Below are 27,592 nucleotides of genomic sequence, written 5' to 3'. Positions count from 1 at the left end.
CTGTGTGTGTGTTTGAGATCAGTGTTCTGATATTTCATCATTTCTCTTCCAGTCTGTGTGTGTGTAATCTGACAGAGGAAAGCTGTAGAGCTCTGTCCTCAGTTCTCAGCTCAAACTCCTCCAGTCTGAGAGAACTGGACCTGAGTAACAATAAACTGCAGGATTCAGGAGTGAAGCTGCTCTCTGCTGGACTGAAGAATCCACACTGTACACTGGAGATACTGAGGTACACACACACACACACACACACACACACACATATACTGTACACACACACACACACACACACATACTGTACATACACACACACACACACACACACACATATATACTGTACACACACACATACACACACACACATCTACTGTACACACACACACATACTATACACACACACACACACACAAACACACACATACACACACACACATATACTGTACACACACACACACACATATACTGTACACACACACACACAAACACACACATACACACACACACACACATACTGTACACACACACACACACACACACACACATATACTGTACACACACACACACACACATACAAACACACACACATACTGTACACACATACAAACACACACATATACTGTACATACATACACACACACACATATACTATACACACACACACACATATACTGTACACACACACACACACATATACTGTACACACACACACACATATTGTACACACACACATATACTGTACACACACATGTACACACACACACATATACTGTACACACACACACACAAACACACAAACATACTGTACACACACATACACACACACACACATATACTGTACACACACACACACACATATACTGTACACACACACATACACACACACACATACTGTACACACACACACACAAACACACACACATACTGTACACACACATACACACACACACACATATACTGTACACACACACACACACACACACACAAACACACACACATACTGTACACACACACACACACACATATACTGTACACACACATACACACACACACACATACTGTACACACACACACACACACACACACATACTGTACACACACACACATACACACACACATATACTGTACACACACACACAAACATATACTGTACACACACATACACACACACATACTGTACACACACACACACAAACACACACATACTGTACACACACACACACACACACACACATACTGTACACACACACAAACACACACACATACTGTACACACACACACACACACACACACTTTACATACATACACACACACACATTCTGTACATACACACACACACACATACATACTGTACACACACACACACACACACACATATACTGTACACACACACACACACACATACACACACACACACATATACTGTACATACATACACACACACACACGCACGCACACACACACATACTGTACACACACACACGCACGAACACACACACACACATACTGTACATACATACACACATACTGTACATACATACACACACACATACTGTACATACATACACACACACATACTGTACATACATACATACACACACACATATACTGTACATACATACACACACACACATACTGTACATACATACACACACATACTGTACATACACACACACATACTGTACATACATACACACACATATACTGTACATACATACACACACACACATACTGTACATACATACACACACACATATACTGTACATACATACACACACACACATACTGTACATACATACACACACACAAACACACACACACATATACTGTACATACATACACACACACACATACTGTACATAAATACACACACAATCACACACATACTGTACATAAATACACACACACATACTGTACACACACACATATATACTGTACATACATACACACACATACTGTACATACATACACACACACATACTGTACATACATACACACACACACATACTGTACATACATACACACACACACATATACTGTACATACATACACACACACATACTGTACATACATACACACACACATACTGTACATACATACACACACACATATACTGTACATACATACACACACACACATATACTGTACATACATACACACACACATACTGTACATACATACACACACACACATACTGTACATACATACACACACACATACTGTACATACATACACACACACACATACTGTACATACATACACACACACACATACTGTACATACATACACACACATATACTGTACATACATACACACACATACTGTACATACATACACACACACACACATATACTGTACATACATACATACACACATACTGTACATACATACACACACACATATACTGTACATACATACACACACAGACACACACACACACACACACATACTGTACATACATACACACACACACATACTGTACATACATACACACACACACATACTGTACATACATACACACACATATACTGTACATACATACACACACACATACTGTACATACATACACACACACATACTGTACATACATACATACACACACACATATACTGTACATACATACACACACACATACTGTACATACATACACACACACACATATACTGTACATACATACACACACACATACTGTACATACATACACACACACACATACTGTACATACATACACACACACACACATACTGTACATACATACACACACACATACTGTACATACATACACACACACATACTGTACATACATACACACACACATATACTGTACATACATACACACACACACACATACTGTACATACATACACACACACACATACTGTACATACATACACACACACACATACTGTACATACATACACACACACATACTGTACATACATACACACACACATACTGTACATACATACACACACACACATACTGTACATACATACACACACACACATACTGTACATACATACACACACACATACTGTACATACATACACACACACACACACATACTGTACATACATACACACACACATACTGTACATACATACACACACACATACTGTACATACATACACACACACACATACTGTACATACATACACACACATATACTGTACATACATACACACACACATACTGTACATACATACACACACACACATACTGTACATACATACACACACAAACACACATACTGTACACACACACATACTGTACATACACACACACACATACTGTACATACATACACACACACATACTGTACATACATACACACACACACATACTGTACATACATACACACACACATACTGTACATACATACACACACACATACTGTACATACATACACACACACACATACTGTACACACACACATACTGTACATACATACACACACATACTGTACATACATACACACACACAAACACACACATACTGTACACACACACACACACACATACATACATACACACACACATACTGTCCATAGACACATACATACTGTACATAAATACACACACAAACACACACATATACTGTACATACATACACACACACAAACACACACATACTGTACATAAATACACACACATACTGTACACACATACACACACACAAACACACACACACATATACTGTACATACATACACACACACACATACTGTACATACATACACACACACACATACTGTACATACATACACACACACATACTGTACATACATACACACACACATACTGTACATACATACACACACACATACTGTACATACATACACACACACACATACTGTACATACATACACACACACATACTGTACATACATACACACATACACACACACACACACATATACTGTACATACATACACACACACACACACACACACACACATATACTGTACATACACACACACACACACACACACACACATACTGTACATACACACACACACAGACACACACACACATATACTGTACATACATACACACACACACACACACATACTGTACATACATACACACACACATTTATACTGTACATATAGACACACACACATACTCTACATACATACACACACACATACTGTACATACATACACACACACAAACACACACATATACTGTACATACATACACACACACAAACACACACATATACTGTACATACATACACACACACACATATACTGTACATACATACACACACACAAACACACACATATACTGTACATACATACACACACACAAACACACTCATATACTGTACATACATACACACACACAAACACATACACACATACTGTACATAAATACACACACACACATACTGTACACACACACAAACACACATACTGTACATAAATACACACACAAACACACACACATATACTGTACATACATACACACACACAAACACACACATACTGTACATACATACACACACACAAACACACACATACTGTACATACATACACACACACAAACACACACACATACTGTACATACATACACACACACAAACACACACACATATTGTACATACATACACACACACAAACACACACACATACTGTACATACATACACACACACAAACACACACATACTGTACATACATACACACACACAAACACACACACATATTGTACATACATACACACACACAAACACACACACATACTGTACATACATACACACACACACACATACTGTACATACATACATACACACACACATACTGTACATACATACACACACACACACATACTGTACATACACACACACACACACATACTGTACATACATACACACACACACACACACATACTGTACACACACACACACACACATACTGTACACACACACACACATGCTGTACACACACACACACATACTGTACACACACAAACACACACACACATACTGTACATACACACACACACACACACACACATCAGAGTTTTAATAAACACAGCAACCTCCAGTTCTCATCTGTTGTAAGTGTAATTGTAGAGATCTGATATATTGTCATTGTTGTGTGTGAGATGGAGAGTAAATGTAGTGTATATAAAGATTTTGTGTAGTTCATGTTTTCAATGCTAAAACTGAGTGTGTTAAGTGTGAGAAGGTTTTCTTTCTTGCAGGATGAGGAACTGCAGTATTACAGATGAAGGTTGTGCTGCTCTGGATTCAGCTCTGAGGTCAAACTCCTCATCACACCTGAGAGAACTGAATCTGGACGGTAATAATCCAGGAGAATCAGGAGTGAAGCTGCTCTCTGATCTACTGAAGGATCCACACTGTAAACTGGAGACACTACAGTGAGTTACTGACTTCCTGTCTCTTTACTCTACTGTATTGTAAGACATTGAGTAATATTCAGTGTGTTCTGTAAAATGTCACATCTAGTGTGTGCATTACGCTTCTGTTGTTCATAAGGAATGTGATGAGTGACTCTGTTTAACGTTGTCTGTAATTCTGTCCTCTTCTGTTTTTCAGCATTAATTATGATAAACTCACCAGGTCTGGTGTATGACCGGAGTCTGACCTCAAACCTCTTGTCCAGGATAAAGCAGTAGTGGTGAAGCGTTAGAACCCGTCCCACATTTCCAGCAGTTTGGGAGCTGAATCATTCATATTCAGATGTAGAAGTTCCAGAACAATAACCGTGACTGACCACATCCTTTTATCCACTCAGCTACAAGTTACTTCAGGCTTTAATCACATATTTTACAATCCAAAGTCCAATCCTTCAGCATCTACACACAACACAGAGATATCATCACACCATCACACTGATTACACAAACACACATCCAGCTGTTGGAGATGTTTATAGTCAATTTTTACCTCCTTATTTTTATATCACATTTGTTTCTGCACAGATGATTTGAGTTACAGTTGGAATATTTATCTTTATTTTATTATTTTTTTAATTACTTCTTTTCATATGTTTTTTGTTTGCTAATCTGTGTTTAATTGTAACCATGGTAACAGGTCTGCTGATTGATTTGTTGTTGTAGTGACCCAGTTTTGTATATATGTTGTATACATGTCATTTCCACTGTGTGTAATTACAGAATAAACAGTGAGTGTGAGTGAAACACAACAATTCAGGTGTTTGAGGTGTGTTTGATCACAAACCTTTCTGAAGCAGTAACTGTTCTGTCTCAGTAACATGATCACTTCCTGTCTCTCAGGTGCTGCAGTATTGGGTGTGGAGCTGAACACAGGAAGTTACTGCAAGGAAAACATTCAACAATTCAATTTAATGAACAATTCAATCTCAACAACTTAATTTAAGTCCTACATGATGGAGCAGACTGGAGCCCAGTGTTAGACCCAAATCATGTTCATTCACATGTTAAAGAAAACTGCTGCATCTTTGTGGAAGTCCGTGTCATTCACAAGGAAGCAGTTTACTGGAACGGATCAGAATCTGAATCACTTCACTGCCTGTGAGTTGGGACACAGGTTTAGGATCAGACTCAGGAGAACACTTTGTATTCAAGTGGAACCTTAAATTAATATAAGTTCTCTAAATAGACCTGCACATGTAAACAAGATTAAGTTTGTGTGTGTGTGTGTGTGTGTGTGTGTGTGTGTGTCTCTGTGTCCATGTCCACCAGCTCAGTTCAGAATGGCAGAAGAGTGAATAGTGTGTGTGAGGGGTGTGTGGGATCATCCACAATGCTGTTAGATCTGCGGATGCAGCGTGTGGAGTAAATGTCTGTGACTGAGGGGAGAGAGACTCCAATGATCTTCTCAGCTGTCCTCACTATCCGCTGAAGGGTCTTGCGATCCGAGACGGTGCAATTCCCAAACCAGGCAGTGATGCAGCTGCTCAGGATGCTCTCGATGGTCCCTCTGTAGAAGGTGGTCAGGATGGGAGGTGGAAGATGAGCCTTCCTCAGTCTTTGCAGGAAGTAGAGGCACTGCTGGGCTTTTCTGGTGATGGAGCTCGTGTTGAGTGACCAGGTGAGGTTCTCCACCAAGGGATTTGGTGCTCTTGACGATCTCCATGATGGACTCATCTATGTTCAGTGGAGAATGGTCACTCTTTGCTCTCCTGAAGTCAACAACCATCTCTTTAGTCTTGTTGACATTCAGGGAGAGGTTGTTGGCTCTGCACCAGGCTGTTAGTTGTTGCACCTCCTCTCTATATTCTTAAGCCTTTGGACACACAGGTTCCTGCTGCAGTTCCCTGCAGTTTAGGTAGGACACACACACACACACACACACCAAGCAGAAAGCTATTTCTTCTGGAATATAATGGAATTGTTCTGCCATCAAAATGGAGTAAGTGTCGTAGTTCGTTAAGCTACATCCCCAATACCTACAATAGCCGTGATGGCTAACGTTATTTCTTTTACAGGAAGTGATGATGTGCGAAGCCGCAGCCGTCCTCTTGAAAGGCTACGGCTTGCTCCGGAGGAAACTAGATAAAATAAGCAGATCACACACACCAGTATCAGCATCTGTCTGTATGTGTCGGTGTAATTTTGCAGTGTTTTTGCCAGTATCCTGCTGATCATCATGACAATGTCTGCTACAGGTCAAAGACGCTCAGAGATGGAAGGAGTGGAGCCTTCCTCTGGCTCGACTTCCTCTGATTAAGATGGGAGATGATCTCGGTATGGATACACAATAATAGTATTTTTCTAGAATTATCATATCATGATGTGTCATGAATATAACTGCACTGTGACCTGATTCTCACATGTATCTGCAGCCTCCAGAAATCTGATCTACCCAGCGCTTATCTGCTACGTGGTGGCGAAACTGGAGCTGGGGTCGCGTAGACACTTCCAGTTGATTGGATACGACAGGTATTGTACATGTGTGTGAGAGAGAGATGTTTTTCTCCAGATTTGTCACTGACACGTTGTTCTGTTTGTTCCAGTGTGCCATTTGGCTTTGCCGGTCTTCGTCAGTCCCATCATGAGAACTGAGATGTATGAATACGTGCTGTGGCTGACCTCAGGACAGGCCCAGCCAAGCTTCCATTTTACACCTCTCTTAGATCTTCAAGTTGTGTGTGGCCAGCAGAAATCTTTTTTTCGGTTCACCTGAATTAAGCTTTAAATACTGTGAGGTCATCACTAGGGCAGTCATCACTTTCCCCGACAGAGTCACAAGGAGCTTCATTGAACACCTTCTTTTGGTAAGTAAGATTATTCCTCATTGTGAAACAGTTTCTAGGTTTTAAATGCAAAGCGTCGTCCTCATCACCAATCTACTTTCCTTGTCTGTCTTGTAGCTGTCTTGCAAACTGCAAAAAGACAATTCAGAAGAACCTGAGTGGCTGCTAGCGCTCCGGCAGCTGCACAGAACTACATTAGCAAACGCTAATGTCAGTGATGACCCAGAGCAGCACATGGTGTCTACCAGCCAGAGATTCAGAGTCTCTGAGATTCAGGAGTTAAAACATGATCCCCCGAATGAGCCGATCCCTGAACTCCAGCCTCCTGGTCCGGAGCAGCTTGCTGAACTGGAAGGTATGTTACACTCCACCATGTGGACAAAAACTAAACTGAACCCTATAAACTATTTGTATTGTGGAAGCTGGGAGTACAAACTCAGTCCACAACAACATGATGATTTCTGATCATGTCTCTATTTTTAATGTCAAGACTCTACTATGTACTTTAGGTACTTTAAAATACTCAGAGAAAAGCTACCAAAAGAACCATTCTGTAATCTAATAACCACAGACACCACAAGTCTCATTCTTTACTGCAAGAGAAGACACTGAGCTCGATGCTCTATCTTTCCTCATTCAGTTTTAATCAACTAAATTATTGTCTGTTTAACAGCTTTGCTTTCTTCACGGTACCAGTTGGGAGATCTGCTGGGGAACGGATGCTTCGGCTTTGTCTTCAAAGCGGTCCGGATCGCAGATAATAAAAAGGTAAAGTTTGTAAAAAAAAGAAAGGTTTTTGCTGATACATGATAATTGCTGTGAATTTGTATTAATTAAGCTTAATTAAATCAGAACAAATGATGCCTTTTAGAATTGACTAATTATTTCCTGTATATGTGAACAGGTCGCTGTTAAGGTCGTCAAGAAGTCCGGATTTACCACAACTATGAAAATGGTAAGTAAAGTTACTCTAATTCACTGTAGTAAAATATATTCCTCCTCACATACAGAACATCATTTCATTACCTGTCGTTTATCATAGATATTACAGGAACACAAGAACTGATCTAGCAGTCCAAACCTTTACCATTGGAACATTTCTGCTTAGCACACTTTAGATGTATTCACATCCAGCCCATGTCTGTTCTCATTTTAGTCCGGAGAGACGGAGGAGCTGCCCTCAGAGGTGGCGCTAATGAGAATGGTGTCTGAGCCACCTGTCTGTAGCAACGTTGTGGAGTTACTGGAGTGGTTTGACATGGGCCATCAGTTCGTCATGATCATGGAATGGCCCAGTCCCAGTATGGACCTCTTGGAATTCATGGAGCTTCAGGGTGGTTCCCTGTCTGAAGCACAGGCTCGAGACATCATGGTGCAGGTGATTCGGGCGGCTCGTCACTGCTGTGAACGTGGAATGGTACACAGAGACATCAAGGTCGAGAAACTCATCATCAACCCCGAAACCCTGGAAGTGAAACTGATTGATTTTGGCTGTGGGGAATTGCTGAAGGACACTCCCAGCAAACATTTTGTGACATTGCTCTTGGTGTTCTTTCTCTCTTTTGCACTCAGGCACTATATTCCTTATACCTCCTGAGTGCCTGTTCCGTGGAGAGTACATGGGTGTTCCTGCCACCATCTGGGGTCTGGGCATTCTTCTGTATCACTTCCTCAGTGGACAAATCCCCTTCATTGATATAGAACAAGACTTCAGTTATGGGTACCTGAATGCACTTCCTGACGTGTCTCAAGGTGAGTCGATGCAGAAACATGCACAATAAACTAAATATGCTAAATAGAGCAAAATGACCTTAAACAGATTCATTTTTATACATTTTTATCTCAACAGAGTGCTTCCAGCTGCTAATGTGGTGTCTGGATTTAAACCCTGAAACACGCCCAACATTCGAGCTCTTGGCCAGGCACGAGTGGTTTACTGGGGGCAGTTCAGGACAGAGTCCAGGTTAGACAGCGAGTAGACCTGATTAATATGATTGTAAAGAACAGAAAAACAGGAATGTGTCTCAGTTATGTAAGACTCTGATATTAAACTTCAGTCCATTTTTCTTTTCTCTTATCAGCTCAGGAGTCTTCTGGACACTAAAACCTGCTACTGAAGCCTTGTGAGAACTCTGATGGGAAGAGCAAGACGAGAAAGAGAGACCGAGATCAGAAATTCAGAATTCTGAATTATTTTCACAATGGTTACCATTCTGTGTGGTCAACTACACATTTGTGAACATTTTACACTTGTGATTTGCCTTTTGCCCAGTAGGGCAACACAGACACACACACACACACACCACTCTAAAATATGGCATAATTTCATGTAAATGAACACATATGCTTTTTTTAAAATCTTAATTTATGAACAATAAAACACATTTACATGAAATTATGCACCCTGCTGGACTTCCATGACCAAGCTGGCAGAGGCTGGCATGCGGGGAAGAACCTGGCATCATCTTAGGAGAGGGTTGATGATCTCAGGATGATCTGGGACTTTTTGTCCTCTGTGGTGCTAACTGCAGTGTCCCGATGCAGAGTGTTCATGAGAAGCACATTCCTTCTCTGTTTGGGGCAGTAGGAGACAAGAGCATGCGTGTCAGTAAACACAAACTGGGAGGAGAATGTGGCCCTTTCTCTTGTCGCCAGCAGTGCAGGGGGAAGCTCTGGTTTGTTCTTTCTCACGGTTCCCACCATGGCCAGCTTCCTCCTTAGCACCTCCTGGCCAAGGACGTGAAATAGGACATGAAAAGGTGTCACAAGTGATGCTGTGTCCCTGAAAGCCCTCTGTCACCTCGAGAACCACATGCTGGCTCTGATTCTTCTCTGGCTGGCCATCCGCAGGTTTCCCAGTGTACAGCTGCATGTTCCAGGCGTAGCTAGTCTGGGCATCACAGGCTACCCAGATTTTGATTCCATACTTGCCATGTTTACTTGCCAGATATTGTTTGAATCCACATCGACCTCTGAACGGGACCAGGCTCTCATCCACTGTCACATCAGTGCCGGGATTATACATTAGCTGCAGGCGACACACCCACTTATCCCAGACCTGTCGGATGGCAGCCAGTTTGTCTCTGGCATGGCGCGCTGGTCTGGTGTTGCGATCATCGAAATGAGGTGGAATGTCTTCAGCAGCAAAAAATTGCCCTCCCCATCTGAACATGCCACAGGCTGGACATAGCCTCTTTACTGGACCGGTAGACCCCAGCAAGAATCAAAAGACTCAGATTACCCTGTTGATCTTTTTTTTTAATCTATTTTCGTTCCAGCTGTCACCATATACACGACACCCCTCCTTGTTGATCATTTCTAGTACTATCTTTTCAATTTCCTCTGACATAAACACCTCAAAGTTCGACTTTATGCTAACAGCATGAGAGACAGCATACCTTGTTGTCCCTCCTCTCCCGCTCTGCCCCCAACATACGGTGTTGGTTGCTTGGAGGAATGGAGGACCAGAGAATATTTCCATCTTTGGATTGGACAATATCTTTATTTTCAGGAGGCTCCTCTTCATCACCCTCTGACACTTCCTCCTCCTCCTCTTCTTCTGCAGGTTCTGCCTCATCTCTCTCTTCCTCCACAAGGTCAAAAATGAGGTGAAGGGCCTGTAATGCGGTGTAGGTCCTCTTCATTTTGCTGTCTCAGAGTGAAATAAGAAATGCCCCAAGGCTGCTATAAATTCAGGGTTTTTTTTTGTTTGTTATCTTGTCCCCAATTTGGCAAAGGCATGTCTCATAGCTTTTGTTTTGTCTGGAGGCCCAATGAAATGCAATGCCCAATGCTTTGAAGTGTGTTTGACTGTGTGTGTGTGTGTGTGTGTGTATCAGATGTTGCAAATCACAAGTGTGAAATGTTTATGATTTTGTAGCTTTTGTTTTGTCTGGAAGCCCAATAAAATGCAAATGTTTTGAAATGTGTTTGACTGTTTGTGTGTGTGTGTGTGTGTGTGTATATGAGGTGTGTGTGTGTGTGTGTAGAAGACCACAGATGCTATAAAATATATTTAGAAACACATAATTAAAAAAATAGTAATAATTAATTTAACTTGCAATGAGCATAGTATAGAACCATCCATGTCATTTTCAGGCAAGTATGTGGAAGAAAATTGTATTTTCATGCAAGGATTACTGGTTTAATTCCCACTAAAAATACCCAAGACACCAAATTTACTATTCAATTAATTTAATTCAGAAAAAAAGAGAATCCACTAATCTTTCGGTGTTAATGACTGAAGATGAAATTCCTTTCTCTTCCAGCAGATGGCGGCACTTGCACTTAGTTTGTTAACAATATAAAGAGAACGGAAATAAAGTTAGACAAAAGATTTTTTAAAAATTGCTTTTACCCTTTCTTTTGGGCAGCTGGTAAATATATATATATATATATAGTTGAATGTTCTTATTAGATTATCAAGGAAACATTTATTTTTTCCGCCAATTTAATTCAAACTTTATTTATTTTTATATTTATTTCACATGAAATGAAATATTCCAAGTCTTCTTGCTTTTCATTTAGATCATTATGGCTCGCAACTCATGAAAATGAAACATCCAGTATCTCAAAATATTAGAATCAAAATATTAATAAGATACTTACAGAAATTATTTAGGATACAGAAAAGGCAAACATCTGAGTAAATTATGTTCATTTATGCACATAATATTTGGTTGAGGCTCCTTTTGCACAGATTACTGCATTAATGAGGAGTGGCATGGAGGCCATCAGCCTGTGGCACTGCTGAGGTGTAATGGAAGCCCAGGTTACTTTGATATCGGCCTTCAGCTCATCTGTATTGTGAGGTCTGGTGTCTCTCGTCTTCCTCTTGACAATACTCCATAGATTCTCTATAGGGTTCAGGTCAGGTGAGTTGGTCGGCCAGTCAAACACAGTAACACCACAATCAGCAAACCAGTTCCAAGTAGTTTTGGCACTGTGGGCACGGGCCATGTCCTGCTGGAAAAGGAAATCAGCATCTCCATAAAGCTTGTCATCAGATGGAAGCATGAAGTGCTCTAAAATCTCTTGGTAGATTGCTGCATTGACTTTGGACTTAATAAAACACAGTGGACCAACACCAGCAGATGACATGGCACCCCAAATCATCACTGACTGTGGACACTTCACACTGGACTTCAAACAGCTTGGATTCTGGGCCTTTCCTCTCTTTCTCCAGACTCTGGGACCTTGATTTTCAAATGAAATGCAAAATTTACTTTCACCTGAAAAGAGGACTTTGAACCACTGAGTAATCTCCAGTTCTTCTTCTCCTTAGTCCAGATAAGATGCTTCTGATGTCTTAAGTTTCTAGTTCAGGAGTGGCTTGACACTAGAAATGTGACACTTGTAGCCCATTTTCTGGACACATCTGAGTGTGGTGGTTCTCGATCCTCTGACCCCAGCCTCAGTCCACTCCTTATAAAGCTCCACCACATTCTTGAATTGGCTTCGCTTGACAATCTTCTCAAGGCTACGATCATCCCTGTTGCTTGTGCACCTTTTCCTATCACACTGTGCCCTTCCAGTCTCCTTTCCATGAATATGCTTTGATACAGCGCTCTGTGAACAGCCAGCCCTTTCAGCTATGATCTTCTGTGGCTTACCATCCTTATGGAGGGGGTCAATGAGTGTCTTCTGGACAACCGTCAGGTCAGCAGTCTTCCCCATGATTGTGGTAGTGTGTACTGAACCTGACTGGGAGATTTGTGGGATTTCTACTGCATTAAAAGAGAGTTGCTCAAAGTGGAAATTAAATATTCTAATGTTTTGAGATACGTTTTTTTCTGTAGGCCACAATTATGAAAATTAAAATAGAAAAACGCTTGGAACATTTTAGTTTACATGAAATGAGTCTAGAATATATACACTTCTCATTTTCTGAAGTAACTTAAGCAAAACATGTTGAACTTTTCCACGATATTCTAATTTTTCCAGATGCACCTATATTTCTATAGCATGCAGAAACACGTCTTCAGTTAAAGTTCACATCACATATCAGAATGAAGAAAAATCTCTGTCACTTTATCTGTGTCATGGATGTTGACTTTATAATATCTTTATATCTTCAGGGGTTTCCACACACCACGATCTCTCTAGAGTTTACACACAATGGGGACAGGGGGTGGATCTGATACTAAATTGTACCGTGTGTATGTGTGTGTGTGTGTGTGTGTGTGTGTGTGTGTAGCACTGGGGTTTTATCCAGAGTGTATTCCTGACTCATTTACTCTGTGATCCTCATGAGCATGAAGCGCGTGCAGAAGATAAATAAATACTCAGTCAGGACACGTGGACTCGGACCTTACACACTGCTTTGTGTTCGATTCACACTTGCAGCGCGATTGGCGCACACAGGCACACGCGCACGCCGTTTGTAAAATAAGTCCCGCCCCTCACATCTCCGTGCAGTGTTGCCACATTGAGAGTTTTTCAGGGAGGTCGGATATTTTTTTTCCTTGAACTAGAGAATCTGAAGAAGTTGAACAGGGAGGTAAGAGGATCTGGCAACCGCGCGCACGATCGCACTGGAGTTAAAGAAACTTTACGCACGGTCAAGGTGGAGTCCATAATTCCCACACGCGCACACACACACCATGGAGAGACGCGCACCGCAGGACACACACTCTTCACTCTTCACGCTTTCATTCATTTATCTTCTTCACGGTTGCATTGTCCTCCAGTAACTGTCTCTAGCACGCGAGCACTCTCGCGTGTAATTGACGCACGTCGGCAAAGACGTTTTATTCCTCTTTGCCTCTCTCTCTCTCTCTCTCTGTCTCTCTCTCAGGCGCGTGGTTTGTTTCGTCTTGTCTGTTTTTATTTATTCAGTATTATTTTTTGCCGTATGCAGCTCATCATATTTTCTCTCTTTTTTTCCCCACGCCACTTTTCAGAGAGATAATTTTGTCCTTGTTCAGAATTACGGGCCACGTGCGATGCTCGTGCACACTTGTCTGGTCTTGTATTGAAGCAGGTTCTTGATCCTAAACTGTGACCTGAAGCTCGTCCCTGATGTTTTAATCTCTAAATACGATAGTATCTTTGATAGATACAGAGGTGCGTTTGTATTTTTCTTGTCCTGATTTAATAAAATTGCCCTTTATTAGATGTAAGGGGAGATTCTATGAGCAAATAGAAAATAATCAGCTCATTGACCCTGCTCCGTGCATCACAGTTTCCCATGCTAATTCACTTATCAAAGCCTTACATATTAAAATAGTTTAATTGATGTATATCGGATATTGTAGTTGGTGGGTGTGTATGTAGAAGATTTAGATTATAAATACATATATAATGTATTTGCCTTTCAACAAATCATTTGATTTTTGTCAGATAAGGTTCACTGGCAAGGCTAGTAAACTATGTGCATGCACGTGCACGTGTGAGTCCAGGACATCTGAAGTACTGAGGTTGATATGAAAATGGCAGGACAGGGACAAATGACAGATTATAAAGGGCTACCTTTATTTTAAATCAAGTTTTTTTTAAATCCTGGTAAACTATAAACATAAAACTATAATGTTGCATCATATATGACATGTGATTTAATGTTAAAACTGTGTGAGTGGTGCTCTGTGTTGTGGCAGGACTCAGAACAGTGTCCAGAGTTGTAGAGGACAGCAGTCACCAGGCCCTGAATGTTCATTTCACCAGGACATAAACTCCTGTGTCCTCCTTGAGACACCATATTACCTGTGATCGTAAAAATCCCTCCCCATCCTATCATGTATAACAGGTATTTCCATGAGTCTGATAGTTTAAAGTTTGTATGTATTTTTTTAATGAATTTGAGGCTATTTGTACAATATGTTTACGCAGGAATGCTAAGGGGGTGTAGCGTTTAACCTATTGTAAAAAAATAAATAAAATGGAAATAACACATTTCTGCCTCATCACATACTCAAAATCCACCTTAGCTCGGAATTTGAAGATATTATAAGCATTCGATGCTGTTTTAACCGTATTTGGAGCGAAACAATTGTATTAATTCCTTAGATTTGATGCACTGAAGTGATGTATTTTGTAGATTATTCATTGTCAAATTAATCAAAACAATGTAGTAAAATTTCTTAATTTGGAAGCACAAATAATGGCATTATGGCATTTTTTCTTCAAAGTGATGTAACTAATTAGTTAAATGGCGTTTATTTTCTGTCTGTCTGGTGGCATCATTTTCAAATCTTGTCCCTGATTTTTTTTAAATGCTGTCATTTGATTTTATTGCTCTTTATAGATATGGTTAATAACTTAATAAAAATAACAGATGTTTTGAGTGAACGTTTAGAATATCTTAGGCTTTAATTCTGTAAATAACAAGACTATTCATTAAGTTCACTGACTTTTTGTATTGACAGATTTCGTCAAGAATATCCCTTCGATGAATTGGAAATGTAAGTTTTGTGCATTCTCTACTAATGGTCAAGGAAGAATACGACAGCACTACAAAGAGTGTCATGGACATCATAGAAGGTGTTCAGGCCTCATCTGTATTTACAAAGACTGTCTGAAAACTTTTCAAACCCAGGCAGAACTTAAACATCATTTGGGAAAGCATAAAGGAACGTATAAGATTGTAAACCAATTATTCTGTGATTTGTGTACATTCTCAGAGCCTAGTGACACTAACAAATATTTCATTCATATGAAGATTCATTTGAGAAACAGAGAAGTTGTTAAATGTCCTTTTGCAGGTTGCCTTTTTAAGTCTAGTGTGCTTGTGGTATATATTGGGTGATTGCCAGTTTACCCATACAACTTTGATCAACATTATCATCAATATATTTAGCTGTGTTATGCAAAACTCTGCATGTAAAAAACTATGGTTACAGCAAGGTTCTAGAGCCTCTGATTAGGGATCTTCAGTTCCTTGAGAGACAAGGTGTGTTTGTTTCGAGTCTTGGATCAAATGTTAAAGGCACAATTTTGTATGTATCTGCAGACAATTTGGGTGTACATTCACTTGCAGGATTTCAGGAGTCTTTTAATGTTGACAAGTTTTGCAGATTTTGTCTGGCAAATCGTGTAGATATTCAGCAATATGAGGTCAGAAGTGGGGCTTTTACATTGAGAACACCAGAATTGTTTGATGAAGCTGTTCCTGTTTTGAAACAAAGTGATGTGTCTTCTGTTGATGGTGTAAAAAGAGACTGTCCCCTAAACAGACTGACTCACTTTCATGATGCCAAAGGATTTCCCCCTGATTTTCTACACGATGTACTAGAAAGAATTGTACCTGTGGAGTTCTGCATATGCCTGTCAGATCTGATTGCAAAGAATTATTTTATAATAAATGAACTTAATGACAGAATAACAACATTCCCTTTTAAATTCTCTGACAAAACTAATAGACCCCAGACAATACATACAAACTTTCAAAAAAAATGGCACTATAGGTGGCAATGGACATGAGAACTGGGCACTTCTGAGGTTTCTTCCACTGTTAGTTGGCCACTGCATTCCAGAAGGTGAAAATACTTGGCAAATAATTCTTGAATTAAAAGACATTGTTGAACTGATATCCAGCCCCTCATTCACATCAGAAATTCTGTGTTACTTACAAGCCAAAATCTCTGACCACTGACAGTTGCTTTTAGAAGTTTTTCCCTGTACTAAATTGCGGCCCAAACACCATTTTCTAGAACATTAACCCTTGCTTATGAAACAATTTGGTCTCCTAATTGAATTTTGGACAATAAGATTTGAGGCTAAACACTCTTTCTTTAAGAACGTGGTTCATGATGCTGGTAATTTTAAAAAATATTTTGCACACTTTGGCCACAAGACATCAATTAATGTTGGCAAAGAGCTGTGTTAAATTATTAGTGTTTACATGAATTAAAACTTTTTCCAACTGTTACACACTGATGATCTTTTATCAGCAATAGAATTACACATTGCACCTATTACACATGTCTGTTCTTATTGCTTGTACAAATTGTTTAATACTTTGGTAATGTTCAGCATTCTCCTACATAAATGACCAAGTATTGTTTGAATCTTTTAAAGCTCAAGGTGATGTTATCTTTTTGAAGTATTTGGTAAGCTGAAGTTATATGAACTAAAGCTTTTAAGTATTTGACTTAGAAGTTCTCTGGTTTCTTCACTTCTTTCTTGAACTCTCTCTCAGGCTTCCTCTCTCTTTAACATTTCTCCCATGTTACATGTTAAAGGAACCCATATTATAATTTACTAAAATTGATGTTTTGCTATATGCAACTGTAAAATGTGTTATTCTACCAAAATGCATTTTAAAGCATGCCTAACATTGTTAAAATAAATTGTATATTTCTGAGATATTAAGAAGTTGATTCAGTGTGACTAACATTATTAGTCTAGTCGAGTTTAAATAAAATGAGGATTTTGTGTATTTACATGAAAAAGTGAGTTTTTTAATTGATAATATAACAGCACGTTGTTTGCACTTAGTATAAAGTTGAAACAACAAATGATCATTAGTTAAACACTATGTAAGACATATTTCCTTGAGTTGAAACAAATCGTATCCTTAAGTTGAGTTTACTCACATTTTTAAGGCAGCAGGGGAACTTTTGTTTCTAAGTTTAACCAACTTAAAATGTTTTAGTGAGCCCTTCATGATAAATATCATTCAAATCTAATTATAGTTTTAATCTAAACATATTTAGCGGGTTTCAGAAGGCCATATTTTCCTTCATTGTATCAGGACACACCTGTTTAAACGATGTTGGAAGACCTTCTGTCTTCTGACTTCATGACGCGGAGATTCAGAGAAATCAAATTAACTCTGACCCACATTGCAGCTCGAATATGTTTCCTAGATCTCATATCCCCTGGACTGTTTTTTTTAAACAAAAACTTTTACCGTCCCACTTTTATTTGGGTGTGGAATCTGAAATAGACATCAGCTACTACTGGGATGCTGTAGAACTAACCCTGCCCGTTCCTAACCTGCTTCTTAGCTGGCTTTAGTGTGTGGTTTTGGTAAATGTGTGTAACGTGTGTAAGGTCTGGACCTGCGTTTCATGGATAACAGAGAAGTTTTAGATTTCATTTACATGAATTATTTAGGACGATGTGTTTCTTCAAAGCCACAGAGGCAGGATATGAGGGATTGTCATGTGTCTGGACACTTTAGAACATGGCAGTTCAGGTCCTGAGGTCTGGAAATACCTCCTAGATGCTGCTGTAGAGGTCGTATAACCATTCCAAGAGCTTCCATCCTGCACACGCTCACCTTCAGACCTGTCCATTTCAGCTGTGCTGCAATTATTGTACACATACATTCTGCTAATGTGTTACTGTACGCAAAAACTAGCATTGGAGCTAAAAATATTATTCATCCCAGTGTGAGGAATAAAGTCCGGAGGAAGAATTCTGTACAGATTTTCCACAGTAAACGCGTCTCAGCTGATGGACTGCATCCGGGGTGAAAGGTGAAAGTTGTGGAAACTTCATTTCAGATCAGATCAGGTTTCAGATCCACAAAAAAAATCCACGTGTGTGTGTGTGTATGTGTGTGTATGTGTGTGTATGTGTGTGTATGTGTGTGTATGTGTGTGTATGTGTGTGTGTGTGTGTGTGTGTATGTGTGTGTGTATGTGTGTGTGTGTGTGTGTATGTCTGTGTGTGTATGTCTGTGTGTGTGTGTGTGTGTGTATGTGTGTGTATGTGTGTATGTGTGTGTATGTATGTGTGTGTGTGTGTGTGTGTGTGTGTGTATGTCTGTGTGTGTGTGTGTGTGTGTATGTGTGTATGTGTGTGTGTGTGTGTGTCTGTGTGTGTGATCTTTTCAATCCTTTAATCTCTCTTGTTTCAGTAAAATATGTTGAATATGATGTATATAGCGTATGATGTTCAGCTGATTGCTTGTTAGTTTATTTATTCCTTTATAGGTTTATTTGTTTATTTCTTTATTCCGGCTCTTTGGTTTTGAATACTGATTCATTTAAGCCGTTCGTCTGTTTGTTCATTCAGTTGATTTTAATTCATTCGGTTTGTTCATTTGTTTATTCATTTTTGTGTTCATTCATTCTTTCATTCTTTCACTCATTCATTCATTCCTTTGTATTAAGTCATTTCTTCATCCATTAAATGGCTTGCTTCATTCATTCACTTGCTTTCTTTTGCTTATATTTAATTTACTCATTTTATTCACAACATGCTGTAATTCATTCATTCATTCATTCAGTATTTCTGTCTTTCATTCATTCACTCAGTTGATTATTCAATCATTCAATTATTCATTAGTTTTTTTGTTCTGTTCATTCATTCATTCACTCGGTTATTCACTCATTCATTTGTATTAACTCATTTCTTCATTCATAATATGGAGTGCTTCATTCATTCGGTTTCTTTTGCTTTGATGTATTATACTCATTTTATACACAACACTCTGTAATTCATTCATTCATTCATTTGTTCATTCATTCACATTCATTACTCACTTCTTCTCAATGCACAATTTTTAATTAATTTAATTCTATGTTAATTTATTCATTCATTCATGTTTTACTTAATATTTCTTTATTCACTTTTTTCACTCAGTAATTCACTCGTTCATTAGGTTTAACCTTGACGTTAAATTTCTGCCTGTTCTGGATGGATGGATGGATGGATGGATGGATGGATGGATGGATGGATGGATGGATAGATAGATAGATAGATAAAGGAAGGAAATAAAAGGAAAGGAAGGGATAGATGAGTGAATCATGTATAAATGAATAAATGACAGTGGTAAGCTCTCCTGCTTTCTCTCTCTGCTATTCATTCATCATGATTGTGTGTGTGTGTGTGTGTGTGCGTGTTAATTGTGATGGCTAGACCACTGGATCAGAGCATCTCCAAAACTCTTGCAGCTCTTGTGGGGTGTTCCCGGTCTGCAGTGGTCAGTATCTATCAAAGTCCTGTATGTTGCAAAGCGGGGCCCACAGAGGATCTGCTGCTAACATCTTGGTGCCAGATCCCACAGCACACCTTCAGGGATCTAGTGGAGTCCATGCCTCGATGGATCAGGGCTGTTTTGGCAGATAAAGAGGGACCAACACAATATTAGGCAGGTGGTCATAATGTTATGGCTGATCGGTGTGTATATAACACTTTAGAATGGATTTGATCTTGATGCAGTTTTACAGAAATATAAAGAGCCTGAGGGTCAGCTGCATTAACACCTCCCACCCTTCCATCCTTTTCTTTTTCCTGTGATGTTATCCACTAACACCACACTTTTGTTTGAGACCTGTGAATCCTGGGCAGCATGACACACTAAACAACATGCAGTAGGATGTATGAGGAGGGTGATGTGTGTGTGTGTGTGTGTGTGTGTGTGTGTGTACAACCCCTGGCAAAAAGTATGGAATCACCACTCTTAGAAGATGTTCATTCAACTGATTAATTGTGTAGAAAAAAAACCAATCACAGACAAGCCACAAAACTATTTTCATTTAACATTCTAACCTCCTGGCTTTATGAAACACTTACACAAATAAAACAGAAAGAAAATTGTAGTCAACTGCAACTGTTTTTACAGATCAACAAGAGGAAAAAAATATGGAATCTTACATTTTTCCTGAAGGCAGTGGAAAACTATGGTTGGCCTTCCAGGTAGTTTATATGCTGTCATCTTGTAATGTTTGATATATACAAACATTCTTCTATTATGGGGGCTCTGATGAGACTCCCCTCCCCTTCCCCCCAAATACTTTAGGGTCAGGGGTGATGAAGGAGTGGAAAATGTGGCAATAGCTGAAACCATGTTCAGTGTGAAAGGGACTGGAAGAGGCAGCTTCATAGCTGGAAACAGTGTACACAACCAAGGTTAGTGGCAGGAAGCTGACTGAAATATTTGTAACTGTCAGAATCCCAACTCAATCACAAACTAATCAAATTGCTGAATAAAAAGGAAAGCTTTATTATCATCAGTCACCATTGCCATCAGTTTTCTGTGTGAAACATTCAATGGAGAAAATATGAACCTAATCTAATAGAGGAAAAAGAAATCAGTAATTACAACTTTGCAGTTGTTTCCTCATGTGGATGTTTCCTCATGTGGATGTTGTACTCAGTATTACTATGGGTACATTTTCATGTTTCTGATTTAGAATTGAACGTCTGTGGTGCGACGTCTGGACCAGTGTAACCCAACTGTACCATGAGGTGCTTCACAACCTAGAGGAAGACGGGCTTCTGGACTTGTCTGATACTGTGCATTTGTTTTGTGCGCATTATGTGTTCCTCCCTTGGCTTGCAGATGCACTTCACCCCTTTACAGAAGGATGGGACAATCATCCTTTGAAGTCTGAAGGTGGACTCACCCCTAACCAGCTCTGGGTTTTGGGACACATGCAGAACCCTGTTAGTGAAGCTGAAGAAGACTTGCAGGTTTGTTTCATATAACATTCTACGCAGTCTACACACATGCTTGTCTGTTTAGCTCAATTATTTACTTTTTACATGTATATTTATTTATTTTTATTGTTTAAAACTGACAGAACCTGGATTTGTTTGGAACTGACTGGGAGACATTTGATGGTGTCAGCGAAGAACCCTTTGGAGATCAAGTCCCAGAAAATGAGTGTCCTCTGTCTCCAGCTGTAATGGAAGCTGTAAAGTCTATTATCAACCCCTGTGCACCATCTGAATCGTATGGTAGAGACCTGTATATATCAATGGTTCAATGCATTGAAAGTCTGTGTGCAACAAGTCACAGTATTTAAGTATCTATTACAAAAATGTCACAAACTACCCTATCACACAATGTTAGCACATTGAATGAAATCAATATTGGACCTGGTATTAGGTACACCTGTAAAATATAATTTAATGCAATACAGCAGCTTATTATAGTAAGGGGTATTTGAAATGTTTTGGACCCCGCATTCATTTTAAATAAGGTGGCCAAAATATTAGAATCAACTCTGTGATTTTTTGTGCAATCAAACTTTTCTGTGAAGGTTTGTCTATTTCTGCCTTTTTCACCGCTGTTTATTTGGAGTAGAATTGCATACTGTGTATTTAACTTGTTCACCAGGTGGCATAGTGAATCTATTACAATTCTAGTTGTATTTAGAGATTTTTACATGGTTAAAGTTAAAATGATTTAGATGGAATCATTTGAATAGTTAAAGTCTACTGTATTTGGAGTATATGGCAGACACCTGAACATATAAGTGGTTCACTGCTTTCACTGTTAGGGCAACACAGAAATGACTAAAGTATAAAGTGACTCCATGGTACTCCTTGTAAAATTTATTAAACAGATTTGTTAACATCCAAACCTGATGAGAATTTATGTATTTTAACAGGACCAGATGTTGAACAACACTTAAAAGTAACCTTGAACAGGAAATGTGGTAAAACATCAGAAAAACCGGCATAAAATATATAAACAACATTTGGTTTTGGCTCTGGCTCGTAACTACACTGTCATTTCATCAAGAACTGTCGAGTATCTCACACCCTATGAAAGGATTGTCCATGTGATATGGCTATTTCCATAACGTTTTTGAAGTCATCAAATGTTGTCAGGTGAGCAACTGGAAATGGAATTGTGCGACTACATTCACTTACAGTTGGAAAACAAATGGTATGATGTGTCACAATCATGGTAGAATTTCACAGATATTATGAAGTCCTTCTTCTCACTTGGTAGAACAGGCTTGTGGGCCTGTCCTGTCATCCACTGCATGATTCTGCCAACAGTCACTTCCTGTAGAGCTTCACTACTTTCCTGGTCACTCCGGCCACCTTGTTCTTAAATAAAAGGTGGGTGTTAGTGTGAACTGAGAAAAAGAAAAATAGATTAATAGATCAGTAACTGCATATATCAGCTCGAACATACCACAATCTTCAATCTCTTGTAGGAAGTCTTGGAAAAAGTTCATGATGTTTATTTCTTTATTGTACTTCACAGAGCCCTTCTCACTGAAGTCAGGTTGACATTTTTCCAGGACAAAGGCTGCATCCACCTTAAAACAAACATGAAACACAAAGAGTGCAGATCTACAACACTACATTGTTTGCACTAAATAAAATTTTATGGGGGACCACCTAACAAAGGCAAATGTATATACCCTATCATCTTCCCCTGGAACAAACAGTGACAGACAAAGGTCTGGGTGTGTCTTCATAACTGTCAGCAGGTCATACAGCTGCAGGCCTTTTCTCAGCTGGTCAAGCATGGGGACAACTCTCATGGCTGAGTGCAGTACAATAGCCCTGAACACAAAAGGTTTGAAAAAGTAGTAGTTTTGTGAAAGGTACTGTACTCACAAACAATTTCTGTGCAATGGTGTAATTGAAATTATTAGACAAAAGCAGTAATTATTTGTTTAACCATGACTTTACTCCAGACAGTTTTCCTTTAAAACTACCTGATTATGAGTTCTTTTTTTCCCCACAGACACTCTTCCAGTGGATCCACAGTTTATGATGTCATCAATAAGCTCGTTAATACTCTCATCAGTTGCTCTGTTTACCTGAAAGCATAAATTAAACAGATTTGTCTCATCACACAAATTGTCAGTTAAAGATGTTTCCTGTTAAAGTCACAACTGTTGACTGTTATTCAATTTATCGCCATCCTGTTATCCCTGAAACAGTTTCATGCAATATTATACAGATAAATAGGCAAAACACCAGCAAGTAACAGCAATCATCCCTGTCGAGGTTTAATATATGTACAAGTACATTTTAAAGTAAACAGTATAGTGTTTAGTCAGATTTCAGCAAAGTAATTACCTTCATAATAAGCTGTGACAACTCCAAATCTGTGACATCGGTGGTAGACACCTGTATGCTGTCTGAATTACCAGAACAAAGGTACCTGAAGCACCATTCACGCATGAAGTTGGGTAGAGGTCCACCTTGTGCCATACTAGCTGCTATAACTTCTGCAGTCCTAAATATCAGGAGAATAAAGAATATTGCGTTTCAGTTGAGAACTTTGCAATGAATATAATTATATACAACAGACGTGGACAACAGAATGCACCTGAAGTAGTTGTGATCCAGGCGGTTAAGACAGTACAGCAGATTCTTCCCTTTCTTGTCAGTGCTGCCCAGGAAAAGTTTCTGTTCAATCTCAGCAAGCATTTCTGAATAACAAAAATATATTAAACTAAAAATCTGTCGCTACCAAAAAATGACAGCTTCCAAAATTACAGTGACATGCAGCTGTACCTGTTAGAAATTCTTTACTGAGAGCACCAGTGTCAATGCCACTTTCCCCAAAAAAGAAACTTTCAGTCTGAATTTAGGGGAGGATTTTTTTAGCCATTGCCACAGTTGCATTCCTCTACTGAAGATGTCACTTCGAGACACAAAAAGGGAAAATGTGTTGCTTTCATCCACTTGGCAACTGATCCAGTTCAAGATATCTTCTGAACTTTAAATTGAAAATATGTATAAAAATATATGTTGAAGCTTTACTGAAGGGTAAAAATATTAGACCTTAACAATAATAATAATGTGAAAATAAAGCTATGCAAACACACATCATTCTGTAGTTATTTGGTTCATTTTTTTTCTGGAAGCAGTGGAGATTGTGGAGACTGATGGTAACAGGGAGAGTAGGTTTTACCTTTGAAAGGAATTCATTGCTTCACTTAAAATGCTGCCATTGCCTTCCTGGTCTGCTGTCCTATAGAGATATAAGTGTTACAAAATAATAATTAATAAGCAAACACAGCCTGAGTTAAAATGCAACTCTAAAATAGTTTACTATTTTTAGTCCACATACCGTAATCCACAGTCAGATGCATGAGTCTCAGTTACATCAATGTCGAATGCACCTCTGCACACAGGACACTCGGCAGTCTAAAAATAATAACTTAATATATTATACTAGACTAGTAATGTTGGTTAATATAAAGATACATACATAGAGAAATCTCACCAGCTCTGCCTGGTTTTCTGGGCACACTGGTGGCAAATGGTCCTGGGTGAAGGCTTCCTAGTAATAAAACACAAAACAGTAAGAAATAACTTCACTGTTTTACTCACAGCAAATTGTACTCAAAATCTGACACCCAAAGATTTAACATACATCCTCAGAAGTGCTGCACAGATCTATATTCTCCTTCCTGCAGCTCTTGATGTGTACTGGAAGAGCCTGAAGTGGAACCATCTTTCTGCAGATGGTGCATGAGGCTTTGGGCATGTTTTCAAATTCTTTTGCTTCTGCTGGTAATGGAGTGGTGTCAATTTGCTCTTGTAAAGGAGCTATGTACAGTGTACGCTTTCCATTTCCACTCACTCCTTTTAGCTGCTACCCATTGTATCCATTTGAGTCAGGAGGAATAACAGCCAATTTGTGTTGCCCACCCCCACCTAGAAATGGAAAACAGCAGTAGTAACAATGGGAACATTTCAATTAGAAAGAGTTGGTGCTTTAGAGTAAGTGTATACAAAAGCAATACATACCTGTGGATTTGTGTCTTTGGTGCCACCAAAGATACTTTTAAGTCTTGGATGTGTGTTCAAAAGCAAATCTGTCAAATTGTGTAACACAGTAACATTTCACATGAGGTTACTGGTTCAGTGTAACAAATAGAATGTATGAATTAATTCATTTCATCATACATACACATTTCAACAAAACTTAACTGTAGTGATGCCCAAGTCATATCTGTTTAACAAAATAAATAAACAAATAAAACATACCTCAATGTGTGATGTTTTCAGTTACTGTTAGTGAACATTTTCCAAGTCCAGCCAGTACAAGCTGGAGCTCCTCATCGCCTTTGGGTGTCTTTGGACGTTTATCAAGCAGAAAAAAGTTAACTTGTGGTTGTGCATAAGGTGCAAAACATCTTTTGCCTTTGGCCTCTTTGCGGAAAAGTCCAGGAAATGATCTAAAATATAAAATGTCTGATTACCCATCAAGAAGGACAACTATGATACAGTTTTCATACATTTTCAGTTGCTTACATCAGAATTGAGTTAACGATAAAAGGAACACTATGTTTTGCATCCCAAGGACGCACATACCTAGCCATTTCTTGATGCACTGACTGTCCAAAGCCACTGCGCTGGGGCCTCGTTACTACTTGTCCTGTCTGTTGAGGGGACTCTGTTTGGGCTCCCGGGCCCTCAGGAGACTGACTTGTATTTCCCTGTCTGACTGGCCTGACATTCCCTGACGAACTTAGCCTGATGTTCAACATCGACACAAGACTGTGTGCCGTGTTTAAAATATCCGCTAACTGAACCTGATACAGAAAGAAACTGATAAAGTTGTGTGCCTTAAAACTAAAAACATACTAAAGTCAGAAGTATGTTATCATCAGTGTCATTAAGTCACCGTAAAGCACTGCTCTGGCCCACAATATAACGGCAACTAGCTTTAAAATGTAGTATTTAACGAGTATTCTATTAGAATAATGTTTAATGAGATACATAAGCTATTTACCT

General features: G+C 39.1%; 4 protein-coding genes across 22 annotated transcripts in view; 2 read left to right on the top strand and 2 right to left on the bottom strand.

Moving 5' to 3' along the window:
- Positions 1-27,592, bottom strand: part of LOC131348988 (NACHT, LRR and PYD domains-containing protein 3-like) — a 412,464-nt gene that overhangs the window by 67,430 nt on the left and 317,442 nt on the right. The window lies entirely within an intron of this gene.
- Positions 1-27,592, top strand: part of LOC131348990 (NACHT, LRR and PYD domains-containing protein 3-like) — a 59,601-nt gene that overhangs the window by 16,540 nt on the left and 15,469 nt on the right. For 15 of the 17 annotated variants that reach the window (XM_058384273.1, XM_058384270.1, XM_058384269.1 and 12 more), the window contains 3 exons: positions 53-226; positions 5,200-5,376; positions 5,555-6,166. In XM_058384273.1, the coding sequence (XP_058240256.1) occupies positions 53-226; positions 5,200-5,376; positions 5,555-5,591 (388 nt within the window). In that variant the 3' untranslated portion in view covers positions 5,592-6,166. Of the gene's footprint in view, positions 1-52; positions 227-5,199; positions 5,381-5,554; positions 6,167-27,592 lie in introns of those variants that run through there. The other 2 variants (XM_058384272.1, XM_058384256.1) reach the window with 2 other exon arrangements.
- LOC131349013 (serine/threonine-protein kinase pim-1-like) lies at positions 6,314-12,023 on the top strand. 2 transcript variants are annotated; one of them, XM_058384324.1, is made up of 10 exons: positions 6,314-7,688; positions 7,787-7,883; positions 7,958-8,218; positions 8,315-8,552; positions 8,871-8,965; positions 9,102-9,152; positions 9,354-9,632; positions 9,770-9,949; positions 10,047-10,160; positions 10,279-12,018. In XM_058384324.1, exons 4-8 carry the CDS (start codon positions 8,432-8,434, stop codon positions 9,896-9,898), a joined length of 675 nt encoding a protein of 224 aa, XP_058240307.1. In that variant the 5' UTR covers positions 6,314-7,688; positions 7,787-7,883; positions 7,958-8,218; positions 8,315-8,431; the 3' UTR covers positions 9,899-9,949; positions 10,047-10,160; positions 10,279-12,018. The 2 variants fall into 2 exon arrangements, with proteins under 2 accessions (XP_058240307.1, XP_058240306.1); XM_058384323.1 differs by having other exon boundaries at positions 9,354-9,949; positions 10,279-12,023.
- Positions 23,372-26,689, bottom strand: LOC131349010 (uncharacterized). Its single transcript, XM_058384320.1, has 7 exons — positions 26,603-26,689; positions 26,226-26,509; positions 26,076-26,132; positions 25,920-25,996; positions 24,253-24,397; positions 24,021-24,147; positions 23,372-23,932 (listed from the first exon to the last, which is right to left on the bottom strand). The coding sequence occupies exons 2-7, from the start codon at positions 26,337-26,339 to the stop codon at positions 23,742-23,744; spliced, it is 711 nt and encodes a 236-aa protein (XP_058240303.1). The 5' UTR covers positions 26,340-26,509; positions 26,603-26,689; the 3' UTR covers positions 23,372-23,741.

The sequence above is a fragment of the Hemibagrus wyckioides genome, linkage group LG29 (genome assembly GCF_019097595.1).
Source record: "Hemibagrus wyckioides isolate EC202008001 linkage group LG29, SWU_Hwy_1.0, whole genome shotgun sequence".
NCBI lineage: Eukaryota > Metazoa > Chordata > Actinopteri > Siluriformes > Bagridae > Hemibagrus > Hemibagrus wyckioides.
The sequence above is the reverse complement of the archived record's forward strand: the minus strand, read 5'-3'. Positions and strand labels throughout refer to the sequence as shown.

Coding starts and splice junctions, on each gene's coding strand:
- LOC131349013 (XM_058384323.1), top strand. CDS start 8,432: ATGGTGTCTACCAGCCAGAGATTCAGAGTCTCTGAGATTCAGGAGTTA. Junction 8,966..9,101: donor GGATCGCAGATAATAAAAAG/GTAAAGTTTGTA, acceptor ATATGTGAACAG/GTCGCTGTTAAGGTCGTCAA. Junction 9,153..9,353: donor TTACCACAACTATGAAAATG/GTAAGTAAAGTT, acceptor TTCTCATTTTAG/TCCGGAGAGACGGAGGAGCT.
- LOC131349010 (XM_058384320.1), bottom strand. CDS start 26,339: ATGCCCAAAGCCTCATGCACCATCTGCAGAAAGATGGTTCCACTTCAG. Junction 26,133..26,225: donor TGTGCAGCACTTCTGAGGAT/GTATGTTAAATC, acceptor TTTTATTACTAG/GAAGCCTTCACCCAGGACCA. Junction 24,398..25,919: donor GCATCTGACTGTGGATTACG/GTATGTGGACTA, acceptor TTTTGTGTTCAG/GGCTATTGTACTGCACTCAG.